This window comes from Schistocerca piceifrons, chromosome X (genome assembly GCF_021461385.2).
Source record: "Schistocerca piceifrons isolate TAMUIC-IGC-003096 chromosome X, iqSchPice1.1, whole genome shotgun sequence".
NCBI classification, from domain to species: domain Eukaryota; kingdom Metazoa; phylum Arthropoda; class Insecta; order Orthoptera; family Acrididae; genus Schistocerca; species Schistocerca piceifrons.
The window spans coordinates 309,509,664-309,537,549 of NC_060149.1; the positions used below are offsets into that span (position 1 = coordinate 309,509,664).

The window sequence follows — 27,886 nt, forward strand, 5'->3', positions numbered from 1 at the left end:
AGGGGCCGCGCAGTCCGTCACATGACGCCTCAAACCGCTCGGCCACTCCTCGCGGCGTAGTGCAGCAACTCGACGTGTAATGGACTCAACAAGTTGTTGGAAGTCCCTGCAGAAATGTTGAGCCATGCTGTCTATGTAGCCGTCTATAACTGCGAAAGAGTTGCCGGTGGAGGATTTTGCGCACCAACTGACCTCTCGATTATGTCCCATAAATGTTCGATGGTATTCTTGTCGGGCGACCTGGGTGACCTTTCGCTCGCATTGTCCAGAATGTTCATCAAACCAATTACGAGCAATTGTGGCCGGTGAGATGACACATTGTCATCCATAAATGTGTCATCGTTTTTTGGGGAAGATGAAGTCCATTAATGGCTGCAAATGATCTCCAAGTAGCCGAACATAGCCATTTCCAGTCAATTATCAGTTCAGTTTGATCAGAAGACCCAGTGCTTTCATGTAACCACGCCCACAGCCCACGCAGAGCGAAAAACCCTACCTATGTGTATCCCAATGAGCGCTAATTTCCCGAGCGGTTCTAGGCACTACAGTCTGGAACCGCGCGATCGCTACGGTCGCAGGTTCGAATCCTGCATCGGGCATGGATGTGTGTGATGTCCTTAGGTTAGTTAGGTTTAAGTAGTTCTAAGTTCTAGGGCACTGATGACGTCAGAAGTAAAGTCCCATAGTGCTCAGAGCCATTTGAAGCTAATTCCCCGTATCTTATCTTCGTCGTCCTTATGCGAAATGTACGTTGGTGGCAACAGAATCCTTCTGTGGTAGCCTCAAATGCCAATTCTCATTAGTGTTCCTCGAAAAGAACATCGTCTTCCTCCTCATCCGCCCACTAATTTGGCGGGAGGCAATAGGAGCGCCTCTACAGGACTGTATTTTGTGGGAAACCTAGGTCTGCAGAGTCGTACAAGTTTGGAATGTGGTGGTCAGTATGTTGGTATTCTGTTATTGCTAACTATGTCAGCCTTTCCAGGATATTACGAAAACACATCTCAGAACGTTTCGGTTCGCAGGAGGGATGAGAGGAAACATATTGTCCAACACCTTGGTATATACCCCAACTACATTTAAGATCAGAAGACCCAGTGCATTTCATGTAACCACAGCCCACAGCATTAGGGAGCCACCATCAGCTTGCACAGTGCTTCAAATGGATCTAAGCACTATGGGACTTAACATCTGAGATCATCAGTCCCCTAGACTTAGAACTACTTAAACCTAACTAACCTAAGGACATCACACACACTTCCATGGCCGAGGCAGGACTCTAACCTGCGACCGTAGCAGCAGCGCGGTTCCGGACTGAAGCGCCTAGAACCGCTCGGCCACTGCGGCCGGCTGCACAGTGATTGTTGACAACTTGCGGCCACGGCTTCGTGGGATCTGCGCCACAATCGAGCCCCTCCACCAACTCTTACCAACTGAAATTGGGACTCATTTCACCAGGCCACGGTTTTTCAGTAGTTTAGAGTCAAACCGAGAGAGGGTCACGAGCCAAGGAGAGGCACTTCAGGCTATGTCGTGCTACTGGCAAAGGCACTCGCGTCGGCCGTCTGTTGCCATTGCTCATCAACGCCAGATTTCGCCGCACTGTCCTAACGGATACGTTCGTTGTACGTCCCACATTGATTTCTGCGGTTTTCACGCAACTCTGTCGTTAAGTGAAGGCCGACCGTCACCGCGTTGCCTGTGGTGAGAGGACATATCTGAAATTTGGTATCCTCGGCACACTCTTAATATTGTGGATCACGGGATACTGAATTCCTTAAAGATTTCCGAAATGGAATGTTCCATGTGTCTACCTCCAGCTACCGCTCCGTTTCAGCGTCTGTTAATTCCCGATGTGCGGTCTTAATCACTTCGGAAACCTTTCCAGATGAATCACCTGAGTACAAATGATAGCTCCGCCAATGCACTGCCCTTTTATACTTTGTGTACGCGATATTACCGCCTTATGCATATGTGCCTGTCGCTATCCCATGACTTGTCACTTTAGGGTAGACACGTACTGCCATCAGTCCGTTATTCTCATTGCTCGCAGCGTCGCCTGACTCTTGCAAGAACAGACACCACACATATAAATTATGCGCCTTGACGGCAAATAATACCTTCAGTGATGATGCACTCTTCTTTCGACCTCTTGCGGTAATCAGGTGAGGCTACGAGCAATGAGAATAATGGACAGGAGACACTAAGTATATAGTTTACGACAAATGGGAATTTGTGTTGGACGGGAAGCGTCCTTGGATAGCCAGTGTTGTAAAGGCAACTGCTCGAGACAGGTAGGGAAATCCGGGTTCGAGTCTCTGGACAGTAAAAATTTTAACCTGTCGCCACTGGATTTCTTTCAACGCCCGATAGCAGCTTATGTTGGAATTTATCTTTCGTCAACAGATTTTAAAATGAGATGTTATTAAAAAGCGTAAAGAATTAACAGGAGTTTAATGTTCATATTTTCTGAACGAGTCGATGGTTACGAAATCCTTAAATACTGTGGAGCAGAAATATATTTATTGCAGTTTGATTCATGATAACAAAAGTAAATGTTGTTTTAACAGAAAAAAATATATAAAGTATTAATTAAAGTATTTTTCAGATCTGCATATACATTGCCCTGGTTCCCCTGGACACGGTTCCCTTATACTACCTGACACTGCAGGAGAGAAAGTCAGGTACATTATAGATAAATTTATGGATCTAAGACAGAAGGAAAAGGAAAAGTTGCAGAAAAACCCACAGCTCAAGTTAGGGGATGTTACCACAATAAATCTTACACAGCTTCAGGTATGACGCTCCACGATAATGTATAACATAGTTTTTGAAATAGTCTCCGTTAAATTAATGATAAATTATAAGCAGCATCATCGTGATAGTTCTAAGAAGTTGAACGTATGTTATAAGATACTCGCCTAACGATAAAGTGTTTGTGGAATCGAACAGAAATATTGGGTCTAGCAAGCTTGAATATGAACCCGACTGTGAACTTACCGAAAGGAGAAAGCGTAACTCGTGTAAGGTTGTTAAAATGAAGTCTGATGTTTCAACTTGCCGCTAGATCTTGGCACAGCGGTCAATCTACATCTACATCTATACTCTGATCGAACAATTCTCTCTTGTTCCAATCTTGTGTACCGCGCGGAAAGAGTGAACACTTATATCTTTCCGTACGAGCTCTGATTTCCCTTATTTTATCATGGTGATTGTTTCTCCCTATATCGGCGTCAACAAAATATTTTCGCATTCGGAGGAGAAAGTTGATAATTGGAAATTCGTGAAAAGATTCCTCCGCAACGATAAACGCCTTCGTTTTAATGATGTCCACCCCAAATCCTATATCATTTCAGTGACACTCTCTCCCTTATTTCGCGATAATACAAAGCGTGCTGCCCTTCTTTGAACTTTTTCGATGTACGCCGTCAATCCTGTCTGGTGAGAATCCCACATCGCGCAGCAGTACTATATTGGAAGACGGACAAGCGTGGTGTAGGCAGTCTCCTTAGTAGTCTTAGTTAGTCTTACAAAATACGGTGCTGGTGAGAAGATTCGACCACATCAAGAGTGCCATTAGCGAAGATAGAACAACCATTATGCTATTGCTGGAAAGTTTGTCACCAACGGGAAAGTCTGTCAAGAAAGCTAGGCGAGCATTTTTGTTTGATAGAATTAAAATGTAACTGATAGGGAAAACGTAAAAACATAGTTCAAATCTGATAAACATAGAAAAGTTATCAGAGCTCGCAGAGATCATGAATTGTGGACAGGATAAATGCATGCCAACTAAGGTAATAAAAAACGGCGAAGACCCACCTTCGTTTAGTGGTGTCACTCGCAGTGTGTTGCGAGAACAAAGATTGCTGGTATCTTGTTACAAAAGAAAATTAAGTGAAATTGGTGAAAAAACTTAAGAGCAACTCGCACGCCTCAAACGGGGCTATGCTTAAAGCCTGCAATAAGGAAGGAAGGGAGGAAGTAAGTTCAGGGTTTAACGTCCTGTCGATATCGATGTCATCAGAGACGGAACACATGCTCGGAATGTTTCAAGGATGGGGAAGGAAATTAGTCGTGTCGTTTCAAAGGAACCATCCTGGCGTTTGTCTGGAGCGATTTAGGGAAATCAGGGAAAGCTGATACATGGATGGCCGGGCATTGATTTCAGTCGTCGCCCTCCCGAATGAATCAGGTGTGCTAACCACAGCGCCACCACGCTCGTTGTACTCAAGTAGGAGGAGACTATGTGGAGCTCCTAAGCACTATCTTAACGTCTCTCTCTCTCTCTCTCTCTCTCTCTCTCTCTCTCTCTCTCTATTTCTTTAATTAATAAAGCCAGGGTAGGCAGTCAGTCAGTCATTTGTCACTAAATCGATATGCGATGATCGTATCGAACAAGTTCCCTGTGACGTGCACTATATAGCGCCTTAAGGACTAGATTTGGAAAGAAACTTTATGGCCATATTATGAAAAAGGTGCATGCAGGAAAGATTTTTTGTGGTTGAGGGGAGTTGCAATATTGCATGAATAATTTGACAAACCACTTAGAACGACGTCGAAACAAGACACATTGAGTATACGATACTACACAAGAATTATTAAAATTCTTGGGAGAAGCAATTATTCAACGCTTCCACCTCCCATGAGAGATACGAGCCAGGCGAAATATCCTCACACGTTAAGAAGAATGTAAGGATTCCAGTACCGAAGAAGACATCTGCTGATGGATGTATGGCATCATCATTAGTTTGATAGATCAAAGTTGTAAAATGGCAATGCAGATTGGCTGGGATAATTGGTAGAAACCAACTTGGGAGATCAGTTTGGATCCTGAAGAAATGTAGAAACACGAGATGAAATATTTACCTTGCTCTATTGAAGAACGAAAAATGCCCACGTTTGATGTATTTGTACATTTACACCATGTGATCAAAAGTATCCGGACACTTGGCTGAAAAAGACTTAAAAGTTCGTGGCGCCCACCATCGCTAACGCTGGAATCCAATATGGTGTTGGCCCACCCTTAGCTTTGATGACATCTTCCACATTCGGAGGCATACTTCAATCAGGTGCTGGAAGGTTTCTTGGGGAATTACAGCCCATTCTTCACGGAGTGCTGCGCTGAGGAGCGGTATCGATGTCGGTCGGTGAGGCCTGGCACGAAGTCGGCGTTCCAAAACATCCCAAAGGTGTTCTGTAGGATTCAGATCAGGACTCTGTGCAGGACAGTCCATTACAGCGATGTTACTGTCGTGTAACCACTCCGCCACAGGTCGTGAATTATGAACAGGTGCTCGATCGTGTTGAAAGATGCAATCGTCATCCTGGAAAAGATAGCCACTCAGACTGGCAACAAGAATGTGCATTTCGTGGAACTGTTTCAGCGCCACGATCGGCCTCATTTTAATACAGCCGTCAGGCGTAATAACATGAGATTTGGGGGTGCGCTGATGACAGAAAGCATTGGTTACATTTCAGTGGTGTCGGTGGAGTCTATCAGCAGGACGGGTTTCACTAGACATGGCCTGCAGCTCAACAGGTATGAGAAGGGGAGACTGGCAAAGCTTATAGGTGACAGCATAGGTGGGGTTGGTGGGATCACTCATGGGAAAATTCCTGCAGTAGTGGGTGTTAGAGCTGCAACGTTTTTAGATTGTAGTCAGCTGATAGGTATTCCTGCTTAAGGGAAGTCTCTCTAACAAAGGAACCACTTTTGACAAAGCTTAGGTATCCGAGTAATGAGGGAATTAGTATATTTCATCAAAATATACAAGGTATTAGAGATAAAGTTAGTGAACTGCTTATAGATGTTGACTCTGAAATTGTTGGTATATCTGAACACTTCTTAAATAAGGAGATAATTCAGAGGCTTCCTTTACCAGGATACAGGTTGGCTGGCAGCTTTTCGAGGAGCTCCTTGCGATGTGGGGGAGTAGCCATGTATGTGAAAAACAGCATCCCATTTGAGTCAATTGATGTTTCAAAGTACTGCACTGAAAAGGTGTTTGAATGTTGTGCAGGTGTGGTTAAATTTAACGGAGCTAAACTTCGAACTGTTGTTATTTATAGATCCCGAGACTCCGATTTCACAACATTTTTGCTAAAGCTAGAAGAGGTTCTTGGCTCACTTTATAGGAAATACAAAAAGTTAGTTATATGTGGTGACTTCAATATTAATTGTATAAATGATTGTGCAAGGAAGAGGATGCTGGTAGACCTCCTTAATTCATATAATCTTATGCAAATCGTATTCTTTCCAACGAGAGTGCAAGGGAACAGTAGAACAACCATAGACAACATTTTTGTTCATTCCGCATTACTAGAAGGGCATTCTGTTAGCAAAAGGGTGAATGGCCTTTCAGATCATGATGCACAAATTTTAAATCTAAAAGATTTTTGTGCTACATCACGTGTTAAATATAGTCATCAGCTGTTTAGGAAAGCTGATCCAGTTGCTGTAGAGACCTTTGTAAACCTCATCAAGGAACAAGAGTGGCAAGATGTTTATAGCGCTGATACAGTAGACGATAAATATAATGCTTTTCTCAAGACTTTTCTCATGCTCTTTGAAAGTTGCTTTCTGTTAGAACGTTCAAAACAGGGTACTAGCACAAACAGGCAGCCTGGGTGGCTGACTAGAGGGATAAGAATATCTTGTAGAACAAAGTGGCAATTATATCAAAACGTTAGAAACAGTCAAAATCTAAATGCAGCAGCCCATTACAAACAGTATTGTAAGGTGCTTAAAAATGTTATTAGGAAGGCAAAAAGTATGTGGTATACAGATAGAATAGCTAAGTCTCAGGATAAAATTAAAACCATATGGTCAGTCGTAAAGGAAGTGGCTGGTCTGCAGAGACAGGTCGAGGATATAGAATCAGTGCGTAGTGGGAATGTCCGTGTTACTGATACGTCGCACATATGTACAGTATTTAATAATCACTTTCTGAATATAGCTGGTAAACTGAATAGAAACCTAGTCCCAACAGGAAATCATATAGCGCTCTTAGAAAAAAGTGTTCCGAGACTGTTACCTGAAATGCTCCTCCATGATACTGATAAGAGGGAGATTGAGTTAATAATTAAATCACTAAAGACCAAGAACTCTCATGGATATGACGGGGTATCTAGCAGAATACTGAAGTATTGTTCTATGTATGTTAGCCCAGTACTTAGCCATATCTGTAACTTTTCCTTTAGGAGTGGTCGGTTTCCTGACCGATTAAAGTACTCGGTAGTGAAGCCACTTTATAGAAAGGGAGACATTGATAATGTTGACAATTTTAGACCTATTTCTATGCCATCGGTGTTTGCTAAAGTTATCGAGAAGATTGTATATACAAGGTTACTGGAGCATTTAAATTCACATAATTTGCTGTCAAATGTTCAGTTTGGTTTTAGAAATGGTTTAACAATTGAAAATGCTATATTATCTTTTCTCTGTGAGGTTTTGGACGGATTAAATAAAAGGTTGCGAACGCTAGGTGTTTTCTTTGATTTAACGAAGGCTTTGGACTGTGTTAACCACAAAATATTACTGCAGAAGTTGGACCATTATGGAGTAAGGGGAGTAGCTTACAATTGGTTCGCCTCTTACTTTAAGAACAGAAAGCAGAAGGTAATTCTCCGCAATATTGAGAGTGGTAGTGATGTTCAGTCCCAATGGGGCACTGTTAAGTGGGGCATTCCCTAAGAGTCGGTGCTGGGGCCACTGCTGTTTCTTATTTATATAAATGATATGCCTTCTAGTATTACAGGTGATTCAAAAATATTTCTGTTTGCTGATGACACCAGCTTGATAGTGAAGGATCTTGTGTGTAATATTGAAACAGTATCAAATAATGTAGTTCATGAAATAAGTTCATGGCTTGTGGAAAATAATTTGATGCTAAATCACAGTAGGATTCAGTTTTTACAGTTTCTAACTCACAATTCAACAAGAACCGATATTTTGATCAGACAGAATGGGCATATTATAAGCGAGACGGAACAGTTCAAGTTCCTAGACGTTCGGATAGACAGTAAGCTGTTGTGGAAAGCCCATGTCCAGGATCTTGTTCAGAAACTAAATGCTGCTTTATTTACCATTAGAACAGTATCTGAAATAAGTGACACTTCAACACGAAAAGTAGTCTACTTCGCATATTTTCATACGCTTATGTCGTATGGTATTATTTTTTGGGGTAATTCTTCTGATTCAAAAAGGGTATTTTTGGCTCAAAAACGGGCTGTTCGAGATATATGTGGTGTAAGTTCGAGAACCTCTTGTCGACCCCTATTCAATAGTCTGGGAATTCTGACATTGCCCTCACAGTATATATTTTCTTTAATATCGTTTGTTGTTAGCAACATTAGCCTATTCCCAAGAGTTAGCAGCTTTCACTCAGTTAATACTAGGCAGAAATCCAATCTGCATGTGGAATGCACTTCCTTGACTCTTGTGCAGAAAGGAGTGCAGTATTCTGCTGCATCCATTTTCAATAAGCTACCACAAGAATTCAAAAATCTTAGCAGTAGTCCAAACTCTTTTAAGTCTAAACTGAAGAGTTTCCTCATGGCTCACTCCTTCTATTCTGTCGAGGAGCTCCTGGAAGAGCTAAAAAATTAAGCAAATTCCAGTGTTACATTGTTGATTTTCTTTATTTAAACTTACAACTTGTCACCTGAATATGTTTTTTTATATTTCATTTTATCTGTTTCTAATATCGTGTTATAACTTCATGTATTGACTCGTTCCATGACCATGGAGACTTCTCCTTAATTTGGTCCCACGGAACAATAAATAAATAAAAAAATTTTAAAAATCCCCAAGTTGCTCTTCAATGTAGGGAAGCAAGAAGGGGCTTAAAACATCATTGTAGGCCTGTGCTCTGTAGTGCCACCCAAAACAAGGGGTGCAAGCCCCCGCCATGAGAAACACGACCACACCATAACACCACCGCCTCCGAATTTTACTGTTGGCACTACACACGCTGGCAGAAGACGTTCACCGGGCATTCGTCATATCCATACCCTGCCATTGGATCGCCACATTTTGTACCGCAATTCCTCACTCCACGCAACGGTTTTCCACTGTTCGACCGTCCAATGTTTCCGCTCCTGACACCAAGCGAGGAGACGTTTGGCATTTACCGGCGTGATGTGTGGCTTATGAACAGCCGCTCGACCATGAAAGCCAAGTTTTCTCACCTCATAGTACTTGCAGTGGATCCTGATGCCGTTTGGAATTCCTGTGTGATGGTCTGGATAGATGTCTGCCTATTACACATTACGACCCTCTTCAATTGTCGGCAGTCTCTGTCTGACAACAGACGAGGTCGGCCTGTACGCTTTTGTGCTGCACGTGTCCCTTGACGTTTCCACTTTACTATCACATCGGAAACAGTGGACCTAGGGATGTTTGAGTGTGGAAATCTCGCGTACGGACGTAAGACACAAATGACACCCAATCACCTGACCACGTTGGAAGTCCGTGAATTCCGCGGAGCGCCCCATTCTGCTCTCACGATGTATAATGACTACTCAGGTCGCTGATATGGAGTACCCGGCAGTAGATGGCAGTACATTGCACCTAATAAGAAAAACGTATGTTTTTGGGGGTGTCCAGATACTTTTGATCACACAGTGTATAACAGGTGTTTGACACACTCTTTGAAATTATGACTTTTTTGTTGTTGTTGTTGTGGTCTTCAGTCCTGAGACTGGTTTGATGCAGCCCTCCATGCTACTCTGTCCTGTGCAAGCTGCTTCATCTCCCAGTTTATGAATTTATTAGGGATAAAATACGAGGTGCGAAATGATATCTAACACGTACACAGAAGCGTGACAGCGACCATAACAGCCGAAGGACATGAAAGGCAAGCAGTAGTCGAGGAGGTACGGAGACAAGTTGTTGCCTGTTCTCGATGTTGTTTAATGTTTGCAATGTGGAAGCACTAAAGAAAAGCAAGGAAACGTTTGGAAAAAGGATTAAAGTTCAGAGAGGAGACTTACTTTAAGAATTACTGATGGCATAATTCTGTCAGTGACGGCAAATACTGGGAAGATTATAAGACGAGCATCAACAAAGTAAAACGTGGGTAGTGAAATGTAGTCCAAAGAATTAAAGTGATCCTGGAGGGAAATAGATTAGGAAACGAAATTAAAAGTAGAACACGAGTTATTCTGTTTGGACATCAAATTATCTGACGATGGCTGAAGTATGGATGTGAAACATGGACAAAAGCTGTACGGACAAGAAGACAATAGAAACTTTTGAAATGTCGTGACTCAGAGGATGTTGAAGTCTGAGTAGATAAAGTACGAATGAAGAGATACTGTATCGAAATGGGAAGAAGAGTTTTATGCCACACCTCGATGAAAAGAATGGATAGCATGATAGAACTCATTCTGAGGCATCAAAGAATAGTTAATTTGGTAATGAAGAAAGTGTGTGTGTTTGTGGGGGATGAAGCAGGTAAAAATTGTATGAGAAGATAGACGACAGTCAGGAGGTGCAAGTGGTTGTGGGATGCAGTAGTTATGCAACGATAAAGACTGCTGCAGAAAAGACTAGGGTGAAGAGCGTTCATCAAATCAGTTTTCTGACTGAAGATCACAACAAAGAAGTTGCAGAATGTGCTCTAAAATAAATCAGGGTAGTTGAATAATGACGTTCAGAAAACGATATGCTTGAATTGATAGTTTTTTTACATGATCCCTCAGCATATGTAGTTAGTTCTTCTGGAAAGAGCTTTGAAGATAATCGCTGATAGTATAACGAGTTATAAAAATTTTCTCGATTCTACATCCACGCAAAGTGGTTAAATTTCCTCTAGGTATCGTCAGAGTACTCTTCGGCCATAGCAATCTGGCTACTACCGTATGGCTGATCTTGTTATACTGCCACTCTATGTTGCACAGTAGATAGCCATATATGGCCGTTTTGACCTTGGAATGGAGTGATACCTATTTGCACTGTGCTGCAAGCCATTGTCTTTTCAAAAGGTGTTTGGCAATATTCTGATGTTAACTCGCATATTTTATTACGCTTTCAGAGAACAGGCTCTTCCGTGTTATGATAGAAATGTCAAATAAAATGTTAACATTCATAGCATGTTTCCCCAAGGCTGGTTTCTCAACATTGCGTGGTCATCGTGTTCTATCTGGCGTTGCTCTAGCGCGTAGTGTCTGTTCGACTTACAAATACCAAGCGTTCACAGGTCCCATGAGTTGCCGCCTTTCTGTGAAGGCCCTGAAGACTGGTTCAATGCACGAACTGCGACTGTGGTGGAGTGCGAAGGTGTTATTCTGCTATCACAAACGCGTCGCGGAGCTTTCCTGTTGATGCTTAACGGTGATCTAGCACCAAACGGTCATTTGATGTAGGTTCGCAAGCTGTGCCCATATATGTTGTTTCGCGGAGAACTCTGAGTAAGAGATGGCCGAAAGACAAGCACCATGCGTATGCCTGAGGCATTGCCATCCGCTGATAATGAGACGGCGGTAGCGGGTGTTGCCCTTCTTGTTCTAGCACCGTCTCTCCTTTGTCGAGGTCTGGACGATCACCGAGGGAAAATAGGGGCTGTTAGTTGCTACTTTCCTAAGCGGGGTCATCATGCGTCACCGGAAGGGAACTAATGAAATGTGCACTAGCTTTGTATCCCTCTGGAGGGGATTTACCCTTGATGGAGAGGAGACGACATGCTGGGACTACTGAGAAATCGGGGTGCAGGCAGCTGCAGGTCGTCACGCAGGTATACACAAAGGACGTGTCACTTGAGATCTGAAACCATTCTCCGTTCTCTCTGTAGACTCAATGTGGGTTCTCAGCGCAGCTGCCGATTTGCAGCATCGTTCTGAGGACGTCTAAACCAGAGACTTTGTCGGTTTTGTGACGATCTGTGTTGTGGATTCCTCGACCTACGGAAAACAATGTAGAACTGCGGGCACTTTGGATATGTCACTAGGGTCATAAAGTACGTGATAAAGGCGTATTTGGGTTTCTTTGGTTAGGCGAAATTGATTTCCCTGATGACAACCTGCCGTAACATAAACTTATTATTGAAACTGAGCGGAAACCAAATGTGGAGAAGGGGAATCTTGGAACATGAGCAGTTTACTATCGAAGAGTTCACAGCGAAATCGAAGAGCAGGAGAGCCAAGTGTTGAAATTTTCGTCAACACTTGAAACATAGCCGGCCGGTGTGGCCGAGCGGTTCTAGGCGCTTCAGTCTGGATCCGCGCGACCGCTACGGTCGCAGGTTCGAATCCTGCCTCGGGCATGGATGTGTGTGATGTCCTTAGGTTAGTTAGGTTTAAGTAGTTCTAAGTTCTAGGGGACTGATGACCTCAGATGTTAAGTCCCATAGTGCTCAGAGCCATTTGAACCATTTGAACTTGGAACATACAGCCTATCGGAAGGAAAAAGTACTCACCAGAAAGTGTAAGTTTTTTTTAATTTCATTATTATTTACTTATCCGGCTCTTGTCGTCCAGATTGTGCGGGATTTCGGCAAGCTGACTTACTGAAATCCCCAAACGATCTTGATGGGTCATCAGGTTGTAGGTGATGACTTTAACTTGCCCAGAACCGAATGGGAAAACTACATTTTCGGATAACTGTTTCAATAATGTTTAGTCTGTTTCCTGTTTCTTTGATAATGAACAAAATCGAATTTTGTCATTGACTCTCTCTTCATAGTTTTGGAGGGATTGTTTTTTTTTTTTCGTTTTGATCGTGCAATATCTTGGTGTTATCTAAAGAGCAGCAGCTCAAGACCTATGCACTCAACATCAAGTAAGGCTGTCACTATGGAAATGTTTTCTTGCTACCCTTATAGTTGTTCTGATTTGGCAACATCATGGGAATGTTAAGCAACTCTGACGTCCACTCATTTCAGTGTGCGGCACCAAATTCACTTAATAATCTCTTATGGCTGTCAAACACTGTGAATAAATTGCACTTCAGATGTGATATTGAGAAAGTAAATTTGATGGTTTTTATTCAGAAATGTCGTTCTACACCTCATACGTTTCCCAGGCACCAGTGTTTGTTGGCTTAGTGATACCACGCTCGTTACTTCATTCGAATGCTGCACTATATCTCTGTTTAAAACTCGCCGGAGGATTACTATACTTTGTTTTTCCTTGTTGTCTTACTGCAGCTGCAAATGCCCTGTATTAAAGTCAGTAATAAAATCAGCTTTTGATTACCTTCAATTTTCTACTGGATTGTGAATTACTTAAATTATTGTTGATGTTCTGCAGCTACAGCCATTCTATATAGCAGAGCGAACAACGAAAGCTGCCGACATATTTCACACCTACCGCTGGAAGTGACCCTCTTAGATTTATAACCAATAACATAGTTGCATTCACTGTGTGAAATTTTCCACACATCACAGTAAAGGACGAACATGTTTCATGCAGTGTAGCAGAATGCATCATAGACACCCAGTATCTGGATTGGATTGTTTGGGGGAGGAGACCAGACAGCGAGGTCATCGGTCTCATCGGATTAGGGAAGGACGGGGAAGGAAGTCGGCCGTGCCCTTTCAGAGGAACCATCCCGGCATTTGCCTGGAGCGATTTAGGGAAATCACGGAAAACCTAAATCAGGATGGTCGGACGCGGGACACCCAGTATTGTTGAGGTGGAAAAACGCGCATGTACGGCAAAAAGTGGCACCAAACATGTTCAATCTGGCAATCTCTCCGTATAATAGGACTATCGACCATTCAGATATAAAAACTACTGACGGTACGTTTTTAGTTTTTGTGTACTATAAATATGGATAATAAGTGTTTTCCATTTGCAGGAAAGTATGGAATACGTCTAGAATAGGGACTGTACCAGTTTCACACAGTTTTTGAAGTGACACTTCGTCTTCTGCTTATTCCTAGTGTAAATGGAAGAACTTACTTGTCATATTTGCACATGATTTTTACCTATGAATGCGATTGCTGATTTTTGATGAGTTTGTCGCCTATGTAGAATAAGAAGAAATATGGAATGAACTGTTCGTGACTTTAGCATTTTGATGGCTACAATTATATCCAGTGGCGTAACTAGGCCGTGAAAATTGGGCAGTACTGCATATTGATGACATGAGATTAGTGAAAGTAGAAAAAAATCTGGAAACACTGGAGCGAGGTGCTTTTATGTCGACAAATAGCTCAGTACAGCGGCTTATACAGAATGGTTAAATTATAAATAAAAAAGACAATGTTTATGATGGTCACGAACAGAGAAAAGGAAGATCACATAGATTATTCGTAGATGAAACAAGATTGGAAGAAGTTACCTCTATAAAATTTTCGGAAATTGTAGTTGACAATAAGCTCCAATGGAGGCAACATACAGATTATAGGCAACGTCTGTCGCAAATTAAGCACCGTAATATTTTTATAAAACATCTGGCACATTATGCTAATAAACTCCTGTGTACATTACACCTTACTCTTTCAACCATACTTATTGTATGAAATTACTGTTTGGAGAACTCCAAGAGCAATAACACAAATAATTTTTATATTGCAAAAAAGTGCTATTAGGACAATTGTGAATAAAAACCACTAACGCAGTACTGCTCTCCGTAATTTAAAAATATTTTTCCATCCATCTTGTTACACAAACCAATTTCATGAAGCCAAAGACACTAACTGCTAGAAGTAGATGCAAATGTTCATTCACATGACACAAGAAACAAAAGCCACTGAGAAGTATACGCCAGCTGATGAAAAAGGTCCTCAAAGCATCTTCCCAGGAGTCTACAGAACAGTGTGAGTGAAAGTCCATTCAAAAAACTTCCAGAGGATTACTTAATGGAAAAATAATTTTATAGTGTAGAGGAGTATGCAGTAGATTCTCCATAGTTAGAGCTGAACGGGACCAGGACCATCTCGAACCACTGAAAACTCGGAATATCGAAATTTACGTGAGGATGTTTAAAAGAATAAACCACATGAACGCCTCACTTGTTTTTTCAAACTCCGGCTTCCTTATAGTTTTTCATTTAAGAAATACTTCAGATCGTTTCTTTGTAGAAAACTATTCCAATTTAAGTCGGCTTCTTCGACTGTCACCAACAGTAACTTTGCCGACATCGTGTACGAGCCCAAGTTTATTTTTATTGCTTCTCTCTTGTCAAGTCGTTTCAATGCTTCTTAGCATAACATTCAGAGCACAGATAGTCTTTCCTTTGTTAAAGCAGTCATTCTTAGAAGGTGTAACAAAAAAAAGGCCAAGAAAGGAAACCAATCACAACACTGTACTGCACCGACAATGACGAACCGAAAGCACAACTTTCAGCAAAAAGAGTTTACTTTTGTAAGCAATTAAAAACCGCGAGAAGCAACACACAGACAGGGGAGAAGTAACACACAGATAGGGGTTGTGAGTGGTTCGACATGTGAAAGCTACGAGCAGTGGGGGAAACGAGGTTAGATACGTCGCTGTACAGGAGGATTTCTTTTTTTACGAGGCTCGGATTTATGGGTAGCTCGTAGTTGCGAGACTCGAAATACCGAGATGCCACTGTACTCGTATATGTAAAAAATGGGGAATACTGTCGTTACTTGTATGTATTGTAATCAACTGAAAATATTGTAGTATAATGTACGTAAATAACTCATTGTACGTCGTTTTATATTGTAAAATGTAGGCTAAATATTATAAAATATAATGTTAAGTTGACCTGTCCTATATTACGAATACACACTCTGTACATAATGTCATCAAATGGAACTAAATAAAAAGCAATCAGTGCTCCACGATAAAAAAAAATGGTTCAAATGGCTCTGAGCACTATGGGACTCAACTTCTGAGGTCATCAGTCCCCTAGAACTTAGAACTAGTTAAACCTAACTAACCTAAGGACATCACAAACATCCATGCCTGAGGCAGGATTCGAACCAGCGACCGTAGCGGTCTTGCGGTTCCAGACTGCAGCGCCTTTAACCGCACGGCCACTTCGGCCGGCGCTCCACGATCCCCTCGGTGAAGGAAACCCTGGCATCCCTCAAAAAAGTTAATAAAATGGTAAAATAGGAAATAGGACGAGTATCAATGTATGATTACAAAAACCATGTCGGTGGTAAACTGTCGTTGATTCCCTGATAAATCCTCAGGATATTCCAATGTTAGATCGGTGCGGTGCATCCTATAGTTCGATCTCCTCCTTGCTGCGACTCTTCCGGTGGAAACTCGACTCTGTGATCTCTAGATATTTTGACTTACTGTTCCTCTTATCCATTCCAACGTCTAAGCCCAATGGTCAAAGTAATCCGAATTTTGAAAATAAAGAAGCATGCCCGACTTAATAGCGAAATATTTGGTTAAATTCAATTCCATAATAAAATAAACATAAATTTCAAAATACTAATTACAACTCTACTGAGCTAAATGTGTGATATTAAAAATAATCTTGTCGGATACCTTCAGTGAACTGTAACCGTCAAATTTCCTATGACAAAACGTTCTAAACAGTTCCAGAATGACCAACAGCAGACCAAAAATAAATAAACTAACACAGCATAGACACCACAGTCACAGACACTGCCTTGGGTCATGCTATAACAATGAATAATTTCGCAAAGACGTTAGTATATTTACAGGCAACTGATTTTTCATGTTTGTTTTTAAAGTAACCACTGAGGTCAAAGTACCCCCTTCGTAAGTAACAAATATGAACATTTTTATCAAATTAGGCTCTAATGTATTATAGTTTCGTTTATAAATAACATGTACACTATTTTTGAGACTTTTCACAACAATAGAGTCTACATGAAAAGAATAACAGCAAAAAACCACTAACTGTAAAAAAAAAATCTGGTTCCAAAATGTAAATTTTCATGGCTGAAACAGCTAATTCTCCATGTTTATATGTGGATTCCGTGAATTTTCTTGACAAACTCTTTTTTTCATTTCCACATGTGCGAAACTTTAAACTAAATGTTTGATCTTTCATTTACGATATGATCTATGCACTCCGTTTTTTTATGTTCTTAAGGCTAACAAACAGTTCTTATGAGTAAGTACAATAAGTTAAGTGTAGCAATAGATGATGAATAGAATCCTACAGCTTTTTTACTTTTTCGTAAACGGCAAACGGTGAATCTTTCTGTTTTGAATATGAGGAAACAAACTAAACACAGGTGACAAGGACTTGTATGCAAATTTTAAGGATAATTACAGATAGATGATCATTCTTTCTGGAAGTGAATTTATCTCCTGAAGTGATACCATTCGTTAATAATCCTGTGAGTACTTGTGAAAAACTGAACTCCGTTACTTAATTTCCAAACTGATAATGCCTCTAAGGCAGTTTTGGAGCAGTAGACCTATCATGACGGTAGATATAAAATATGGTGGTACCCAGCAGCGTCGAGGCTGGTGTCATGAGTGCTCCGGCAAGATTTTAATTTTGTTCCCCTTAGGCTTAAGACTTATTTTCTTGAAAGAGAAACCATACAATAACTTTGAAAGTGTAATTTAAGTTACGTACGTATTTAAGGAAAAAAATTAGTTCTTACTTACTAATGTGTAGGAAGGGAAACAATAAGAATTCATTCATTTAGGCAGTGTAGCTTAAGTTACCTTTTCTGGCTTTTTCTGAGGCCAGTTTATCAGTAATACGATGTGCATTAGTACGTTTTGCAATGTCATACTCAATAGTGTCGCGAAATTACTCAAATGTTGCTGACCAGTCTGCGAGCGAAATAAAGTTTTATTAATGTTAATATGCTGAATCTTCTTTTGGCAGAAGCATCAGGTAACGTCAGTGCTAGGCGAAGTGCAATCTCTGTATTGAGATAAACTGGTCACTGTGCCACATTCTTCATGGAATTTAATAACTGCAATGTAACGTCTATTTTTTTTTTAATCCGACAATAATGAGTTTATTTAGTGTTTTTAGCTATCAATCTATAAACACAACCCGTTGGCATAAACTATGTATTTTAATGCGAGACCAGCTGCGGATTTCTTTAGGTCTTCAGTTGAGGTTTTGTTTAATGAAAGTCCCTTCCTACACAGTAGTAAGTAAGAACTAAAAAACACAAGCTACGGCAGCTACACTTGAAGTTTCTATACCATTTACTAAATAAGTGTGTGTGAAGCACAGTGAAGCTGAATTTTAAAATTTCAGGTGCAGTCATTATGGCCGCATCATCCTTGGCCTTTTCGTCGAACATTGTTGGAACCTTTCGGTGGCGCTTTACGGAAAATTCTGGTTCTATCGATACTAGTTTCCTAGTTTTTTTTTGCTCCAAGTAAATCACGCTTTTCTTTAATTTTTTGTGAAACCATTCTAGAAACCAAGCAAACGGTTTTTTCCTATAAAATGCAATTAAAGTTGTCAGTACTTGAAGATGATGATTCCATACAACCAATAAAGAAATAAATTCGACTTTAATCGTTTTTAAAATGACTTTAGCTGAAGATACAAAATCAGCTGCATATATGCTCCGTTCATCTGTCCCTTCTGCTATGTAATGTATTCAGTGTTTGCAGTAGTTCAATATGTAATGCGTGAATTGAAATACATTTTGATGACCATCTTGTATCAGAATGCCCCTCAAAGTCAATTTTAAATTTGGTAAAACTTGCCAACGTTCAGTCGATCTGGAAAAAAGAAATATTTTGCAGTGTGCTGGAAAAACTTATTGCCGGTGTTTCACAAGACGCATAAACTCCAACTAAAATTAGTGAGCGAGCACTACACGGTAAAAATCTGGCAGTTCATTCAGTTACAGGGCCAGTTCGAAAATTTTTCCACAGAAGCTATTTCAGGACTTGTAGAGGGGAGTGATAAGAGGACCGTACGAACTTACCCTCACTGATTTGATTCGTATTGACAGGGTGTGTAGAGCAGGACTAGAACTTGAATATGTGTAAACAGGTAAATGCAACTCTCAGCCGTTTTCGTGAAAATCGTGTTTCAATATTTCATGAATGCTTGTATACTTTGTACAGTATGATCGTTGGCATTCAAAGAGTCCTCAGCCAAGCGAGTAAGCGCTTGGTTTCATAGCAGCGAGGACTCTGGATCGAAAGTCGCTGCCGGTGCTTCATTTCTTTCGTTCCCACGTAATTTCCAGTAACAAATTTTTTTCATAATCTTTATCCTGAAAAATGAGGAAAAATTTTTGGTAAGTAGTTTGGAAATAAGACGATTCACAAGAACTTTGTCAAATCAGTACAGTAATTTTATTTATATTATTGATGCTACATTTGTGACAAGTATAATGTGTAGACTATGGAGCACTGCACGAATCAGGATGACCGACCGTAGAAATATGGAAAATAAGACTACATGTAATGAACGCCGAATTTTTGCAAGTTTGTGGTTCTTTCACTGTGTCTATTGCGAAACAACTCATTTACATTCATAAACGGTTCTCGGTCATCTTAAATATCACAGACATCTGTTGTTAGAATTACGTGGAAATGAAAAAGAAAAGGGGTACTGGCAGTGAGAATCGATTCAGAGATCACGCGCTCAAGTTATCATGCGGTTACTCTGTTTTTTTTTTTTTTTTTAATGTCGTTTTGTTCGTTTTTCGTTCGTTGCATCTGCTCGGGGCGGACGTCGTAAGACACCCGTTCAAGCAAGTCGTTGATTGATTAACTCAGTTTTTTTTATTACAGAGGGCAGCTAACCCTGTGACCGAACACGCTGAGCTACCATGGCGGCTCGGCTGTGGACTCCTTGAACAGTAGCGACCATACAAAGCACACACGCACGCCTACAATTTTCAGACTCAATTTTCTCGAAGACGGTTGAAAATTACGTCTCCCTGTTCATTTGCTGAAGTTCTAGTCGTGCTCTCAATATCCGTCAAATAGGTGAGAACAGCCCCCTTGCGAGCCTTCGCGGCCCCTTGTACCTGCACCATCGCTGATCGGCCCGCTGCTTGCTACGGCCTAAGCCAGGCACTGATATCAAGCTGGTTTGTGTTTCATGCTGTGACCATCGCTGCATGTACTGACACTACAGCTGTGATTGGCTACCTCAAAGTCATTCTAGCAATGACTATCTCTCGACATAGTTTATATCTATCATCAAGAGGCTGCCAGTTCAGTTCTTTTAGCAACTCCGTGACACTCTCCCACTGGTCAAACAAATCTCTGACCATTTGTGCTGCCCTTCTCTGTATACATTCAATGTCTCCTGTTAGTCGTGTTTGGAACGGACCCCATGCACCTGAGCAATATTCTACGATGGACTACGCAATATTTGTAAACAGTCTCCTTTGAGTCCATTTCCCTAGTTTCTACCAAAAAACTGAAGTCTGCCCGCTGCTTACCCACGACTTGAGCCTATGTGATCGTTCCATTTTATATCCCTTCAAAGTGTTAAACCCAGGTATTTGTGTGACTTGACCAATTCGAGCTGTGACTCATTGATACTATAGTCACAGGATACTACGTTTGTTCGTTTTCTGAAGTGCACGATTTTACATTTCTTAACATTTAAAGCAAGCGACCAATCTTTGCACCACTTTGAAATATTATCAAGATATGATTGAATATTTGTACAGCTTCTTTCAGACAGTACTTCATTATAGATTATTGCATCATATGCGAAAAGTCTGAGTTTACTATTAAGATTGTCCGCAAGTTCATTAATATACAACATGAACAGCAAAGGTCCCAACACCCTTCTCTGCGGCACTCATGAAGTTACTTCTACATCTATCGATGACCCTCCATGTGAGATAACATGATGTGCCCTCTCCACGGAAATCCTCAAGCTCGTGCTTTTGATAATACGCGTAAATGTGGCACTGAGTCAAATGCTTTTCGGAAATCGAGAAATACGGCATCCACCTGACTTCCTTGATCCATGGCTTTCAGTAAGTAATGTGAGAAAAGTGCGGGTAGGCTGTCACATGATCGATGTTTTCGGAATCCATGCTGGTTGACACGGAAGAGGTTATTTTTTCAAGGTACAGCGTTACGTTTGAACTCAGAATATTGTCGCAGTAGAAACTCAGTAGCCCAGTCTCCATAGTGTAGTGGTTATGAGAATAGACTGTTGTATGCAGGGTTGTGAGTTCAAAACTCAAGTGACCTGAAAGTTTTTAATGTCTATATTCGGTTCGAGTATATTCTAGAAGTATCCACAAATGGAAAAATTCATTGTACTGGAATGTTCTGTAGCTGTATATACAGGGTGTAAACTGCGTAAGGCGCCAAAATTATACAGATGGTACATCTCGGTGCGCTTGACAAAAAAAGTCTAATGACATTTTCTAGTATCATGTACTTTATTTTTGTATTATTAAAACCTAATGTTGGTAGGATAGGTAGTATACGCATTTCTGTTCACGTAGTCAACCGACAGTACACGGCGTACCGAGCTTATTGCCTACAATGACGGGGCGGCCAGAGAAAGGCAACGAGCCGACCAGAGGATTGAAATCATTAGACGTGTACAACGACGTGGTGTGATAATCAGGTGGTACCGAAAAAAGGAATGTAATCGGTTTTTGGGTTGTTAAGAATGTGTAATTCGCTTTACGTGAATTGAATACAACCAGCCTGTTTCTCAACAAGTCGATAACGAAGGTCGTAGTAGTAATGACAAGCTAATACCAAACACAGTGTATTTACATTAGTACAAATTCAATCAATCACCAAGTAGATAGTTGTGCATTAATTAAAATCAACTGTTTCACCTTTTTACGGCAATGCCATAACGAATATTAAATTCACATTATTTTCCTTCTGTACAACAACATCGTAACGAAATGAAAACCCATTACTTCGTTTCCTCTTACACCAATACTACAATAAATGTTCGAAATGACCACCATTCGCTTCTACACATGCTTCATTACGGTGAACCCAGTTTCGTCGCACTCGTTCACACACATGCACATTGGCCTTTATGGTATTGGCAGCATCTAAAATCTTCTGCGTCAATTCGTCCACGTTATTTACTGGCTCAGTATAAACAAGTTCCTTCATATGGCCCCAAAAGTAAAAATCCAGTAGATTTAAATCAGGGCTGCGTGCTGGCCATCGACGTGGACCCGAACGCCCGATCCATCGTCCTGGAAATCGACCATCCAAAAACCTGCGTACTCTGTGACCAATGTGGGGTGCAGCTCCATCGTGGAGGAGCCACATGTTACGACGTATGCCTAACGGAATGTCTTCTAACAACGTTGGTAACAATGTTTCCTCTAGAAACGTTCGGTAATAGTTACCAGTCAAACGTGCAGGTAAAACATAGGGCCCAATAATGTAATTATCGATCGGTAACAGTTACCAGTCAAATGTGCAGGTAAAACATAGGGCCCAATAATGTAATTATCGAGCATACCCATCCACACATTTACGGAAAATCGTCGCTGAAAATGTGTTGCCACTACGTGGCGAGGATTGTGTACACTCCACGTGTGCATGTTATGGAAATTAGTTATTCCGTCGCGAGTGAAACACGCTTCATCTGTGACGAGTATTTTGTTGACAAAATCATGCTGCGCACTGTGTAACAAAAACCACTCTGAGAATTCACGTCGTGGAGGGAAATCTTGTTCTTCCAATGCTTGTACGCGTTGAATGTGGTAAGGCCGCAGACGCTCCTATTGCAACGTGCGATGAACGACAGTGTGCGATATACCCACGTGGCGGGCGATGCTTCTAGTACTCTGAGAAGGATCCTCCTGGATGCGGTCCAGAATTCTTTTCTCGGCTTCCAATGTACGATCGGCGCGTTGTGGGCCTCTGCCTTCTGTGCGGGACAGTAAAGAGCCAGTATCTCTCAATCTAAGGAAATTAAATACGTGCTCGTCAGTTGTATTCTGCCATGATGCAACAAAAACGGAAAGCATATCAGAACAGAATATACGTTTCGCATACGGACGAAAATTTACAAAGGTGCAGATAACTACTGCACTTCATTAAGATGTAAATGCATACTAATCGCATACAAGTAGAGAATTACAATGACACAAACCTTTGGTGCACAGCAGCAAATGTCTTCAGTGCAGGAAGTCGTTGTGGGAAGCGTTCTCGATAAATTCGTACAGCTGCCCTCGCAACACCTTTTGCCTCGCCATAAATTAAAAGCATATCACATAGTTCAGGTATAGTAAATCTCGTTTCCATCCTAACAGTTAACAGAGTTGCAATAACATCTGCACAGGTTACTCGCCTACTGTCGTCGCTCGGTGTATTACAATGACGCAGCAACTCAGGCCGCAGTTGCCTATGTGTTTACGATTTATGCTCGCGATGTCAATACGCGCAGCGGGCAATAACAGGAACCGATTGCTTACGTACGTGCACGGCCAAGCATCTACTTTACCAAAAACATTATCCTGAGACGAACTGTTTTTTTCTGGGACAACCGTAGGAAATACGCAAACATGTTACTAGACTTTTTTGTCAAGCATTACGAGATGTGCCATCTGTATAATTTTGGCGCCTTATACCGTTTGCACCCTGTATACTGTATGTGTTCTGGACAGAGGCAGTTCGCTCCGCGCTCTTGTATGTGCAAGTGCTGAATAAACCTTCGTTAAGTGAAGTTAGTATTCGTCATTCATCTACTTACACCTTCTTCTACGTGACATTATCCAGGTGGAGACGCTGGGTATTGGAACTTGTGACACCGCAGATTATCGACAACTCAGTGGCTCCCATCAGGCCACGACAGAGCCGCCGTATACGTGGCGAGAAACCCGAGTTTAAGCCATATTCAACAGATCGCAATCTATTGAAGAAGAGGACGTTACGATGACAGCAACTGTGTGCCATCACATGAGACATCCTTCCGGGTTCTCTGGCGACGATGGCCAAGATCCAAACAAGTGGCTGAAGGTGTATGAGCGTATAGCCAAATTTAACAAATGGGATGACACCGTGTCTTTGGCTGGCGTATTTTTCTATTTGGAGAGCACTGCAAAGCAATGGTATGAGAGCAATGAGGAGAGAAGTTTACAAGCTGGGATATATTCCAGGTGGAACTGCGCAAGTATTTCGGCGACACACGACGACAAAAGTGCAAGGCTGAAGATAAAGTGCAGGGCACAGCGTCCAGGAGAAACGACAGCGTCCTACATTCAAAACGTCTTGGAGCTGTGTGAAATACCGGACCCTAGAATGGAGGAGGAAGATAAGGTTGCACATCTCATGAAGGGTGTTGCTGAGGACATGTATCAAGCCCTACTCCTGAAGGAGATTTCGACAGCAGACGACTTCATAAAATGGTGCCAGTATATCGAGACAATACATCAAAAAAGAATTACACGCAAGAAGCTTGAACGGCTTCCAAACGTCGTATCGATGTCTGTAATGGAGGAAGAAATTGATTTCACAAGTGTTCTTCGTCAGATTGTGAGAGAGGAAGTTCAGAAAAAATGGTTCAAATGGCTCTGAGCACTATGGGACTTAACTGCTGAGGTCATCAGTCCCCCAGAACTTAGAACTACTTAAACCTAACTAACCTAAGGACATCACACACATCCATGCCCGAGGCAGGATTCGAACCTGCGACCGTAGCGGTCACGTGGTTCCAGACTGTAGCGCCTAGAACCGCTCGGCCACCCCGGCCGGCTGAAGTTCAGAAGGCACTTGGATCGCACGGCGGGCAAAAATCCGAGACGCTTCGAGAGCTCATGATGGGAGGAAGTGGAACAGACATTGAACCCAAACTCTTGTCCTTCATTTCCCTTTAAAATGATGGAAAAGTCAAGACCCAGGCGAAGTTACGTTTCTAGAATGCCACATGAGGAACCTGTTGCGGCAACAAGGAAAACTGACGTCTGGAGGACCCAGGATAACCAACCAGTATGTTTCCACTGCGGATGACCGGGACATGTGGTGCGCTATTGTCGAGAAAGGCGGCGGATATTTGATGATGCCCACGCCAGAAGACAGAAGACCGATCTTAGCAGACTACGAAGATGAACAAGAAGATGTGGGTGCAGGACGACGCAGGTCACCATCGCCGCAAGCTAGCCGCTGGAGAGGACGCTCCCAAACACTTCAATCTAGGTCTCCATCGCCGTTTAGAAGCTCCAGCCTATCACCTAGCCGCCGCAACCTGGAAAACTAAAAGGTGTGACCTTCCTTGGAGGTGAGGCCACCGAAGAGAAAAATCCTCCGCCGTCGATCGCTACAAAAATGGTAGGAAACAACGTCGATGTCCTCATGGATGGCCGACCAGTCCAAGCTCTTGTGGACTCTGGAGCATCATATTCAGTCATTTAGGAGAAGTACCATCGCCAGTTGCAGAAAACCGTATTTCTCGACAGCAAAACATCTCTGGTGAAGGGGGCTAATGGGAAATATGTAAAACCTACAGGAAGATGTATCATTCATGTGGGTATAAGTGGCCATACACAGCCCTTAGAATTCATCGTCTTACAAGAGTGTAGTCATGAGTCATTCTCGGATGGGACTTTTTGAAAGCTTCTCAGGCAATTACAGATTGTGGTCGCTCGAAGATTATGCTAAACGAGGTGAGATCCTGTGGACAGGAAGATGCGCATCCGAGTGTGTGGAGACTGTGTGCTGGATGAAGTGATCATTCCTGTAGTCAGCGCTAGAAAGGAAACTGTCGTGTGTCATGCCATGCATCAACCCATAGATTTTGTAGTGGAATGTAAGAGAAGCACACCACTGAAGAATAACTTGGTCATCCCAGCCTCTGTCGTCTCGTTTAAGAACGGATTCGGTGAGTTGTGGATAGTTATCTGTCGCCGAGAACCGCATATCATTCCAAGATGCATGTGCATAGCAAACGCTAAGCCGTTAATTGAAGAACAGCTGAGCGTCATAGAAACCTTCCATGCCGAATCTGTGGGCGAAATTAGCGCTACCTCTACGAGACAAGATCTTCTAGCTCGGCTATCACCAGATCTCACTAACGAACAACAGAAGAAGCTACTTGCCGTTCTTCAAGAGTTGCTGAATGCTTCAAATTAGACAAATCGACGGTGAAGCACCGGATTAACACTGGTGACCATCAACCAATAAGCCAGAGAGCATACCATGTGTCAGCAACGGAACGTCGAATAATTCGGGACGAGATTGAGAAAATGATGAAGAATGACATAATTCAGCCTTCGCAGAGCCCTTGGTCGTCACCAGTGGTCCTCGTCAGGAAGAAGGATGGCAGTTGGCGCTTTTGTGTTGATTAAGGAAGCTTAATAAGATAACTAAAAAGGACGTTTACCTTCTTCCACGAATTGACGCTACAGTAGATTGTCTGTAGGGGGCTAAGTTTTTCTTAACCATGGACATGTACTCGGGATACTGGCAAATCGAAGTAGATGAGGCCGATCCTGAGAAAACTGCATTCATCACCCCTGAGGGACTGTGTGAGTTTAAGGTAATGCCGTTTGGTTTGTGTAATGCACCAGCAACTTTTGAACGGATGATGGATAATCTTCTAAGGCAGTTGAAGTGGATGATGTGTCTTTGTTATTTAGATGACATTATAGTGTTCTCAGAGACATTTGATGAACACATAAAAAGATTAGTCTCCAAGAAGGCGGACTGAAACTTAATCCAACAAAGTGTCTCTTTGGAGCAAAAGAAATCAAAATACTTGGGCACCTTGTGTCAAACGAAAGTGTGAGACCAGACCCAGAAAAGGTGAGATCTATAACGGAATTTCCTATTCCTAAAAGTATTAAAGATGTGAGAAGCTTCCTCGGATTATGTTCTAATTACCGTCTTTTTATCAAAGACTTTTGTATCAAAGCCAGGCCACTCCAAGAGTTGTTAAAAACCCATGCTAAATTTATCTGGGGTGGTGCTCAACAAGATTCTTTCGATGTGCTGTGAAAAGCTCTGATGACTGACCCTGTACTTGGTCTGTAAGATGAGAGAGCACGTTCAGAACTACGCACAGATGGCAGTGGGTATGGGATCGGTGCTCTTCTGGTGCAAATTTAGGATGGAAAAGAGAAGGTTATAGCCTATGCTTTTAGGACGCTTACAAAAGCCGAGAAAAACTACTCAGCTACAGAAAGAGAATGTCTTGCTGTGATCTGGGCCATGTGCAAATTTCGACAGTATCTCTATGGAAGGCCATTCACAGTTGTTACAGACCATCATTCACTTTGTTGGTTGACAGGTCTTAAGTGGAAGAAAACACAAAGATGCCGACTGTTTCTCAAGAAACCCTGTACAAGACCATCAAGACTTTGATGAAGATAGTGACTGTCTCGTTGCACTGCAGGATCTCTCTGCTGAGCAGGAGGAGGACGCCAAGATATCTCAAATTATGCTTTCCTTAAATCGGTCAGAGGATGTGAAAGGACAATCTAATGTAGTTAATGGATTACTTTGCAAGAAAACTTTTGATCCGTGTGGAAAGAGGTGGCTACCAGTGGTTCCCAAACACATGCACTTAGATGTTCTACAGAAATTCCATGAAACACCTGAGGCCGGACATTTAGGATTTATTAAGACATACGATAGAATCCGCAAGAGGTATTTCTGGCCAGGTTTATTTAGGAGTGTCCGTCACTATGTGTCCCACTTTAGAGACTGCCAGAGGAGAAAGGCAGTTCCTCAGAAACCACCTGGCCGACTCATACCAATTCCACTAGCCGAAACGCCTTTCCAGCGTGTTGGGAGTGACCTCCTCGTACGATTTCAAACGTCTGCTAGTGGCAATAGATGGATTATTGTTTCCACTGATTATCTGACACGCTATACCATTACAAAAGCCGTGGAAACAGCCGAAGCATCCAAGGTAGCCAAATTCATCGTAGAAGACATTTTATTAATACACGGTGGCCCAAGGTCGTTAATTACGGGTCGAGGGAAAGTTTTTCAGTCGAATCTTGTGACAGATAAACTGTCGGTGCAACATTACTCATCACATGACGACTGCCTACCATCCGCAAACTAAATGGCTTACTGAGGGCTTACTGAA

General features: G+C 42.0%; 1 protein-coding gene across 1 annotated transcript in view; it reads left to right on the forward strand.

Annotated features, from left to right (window-relative positions):
* LOC124721490 (aminoacylase-1A) overlaps positions 1 to 27,886 on the forward strand; it is a 106,463-nt gene that overhangs the window by 61,396 nt on the left and 17,181 nt on the right. The window contains exon 5 of the mRNA XM_047246498.1: positions 2,609 to 2,796. Coding sequence (XP_047102454.1) covers positions 2,609 to 2,796 — 188 coding nt within the window. The remainder of the gene's footprint in view (positions 1 to 2,608; positions 2,797 to 27,886) is intronic.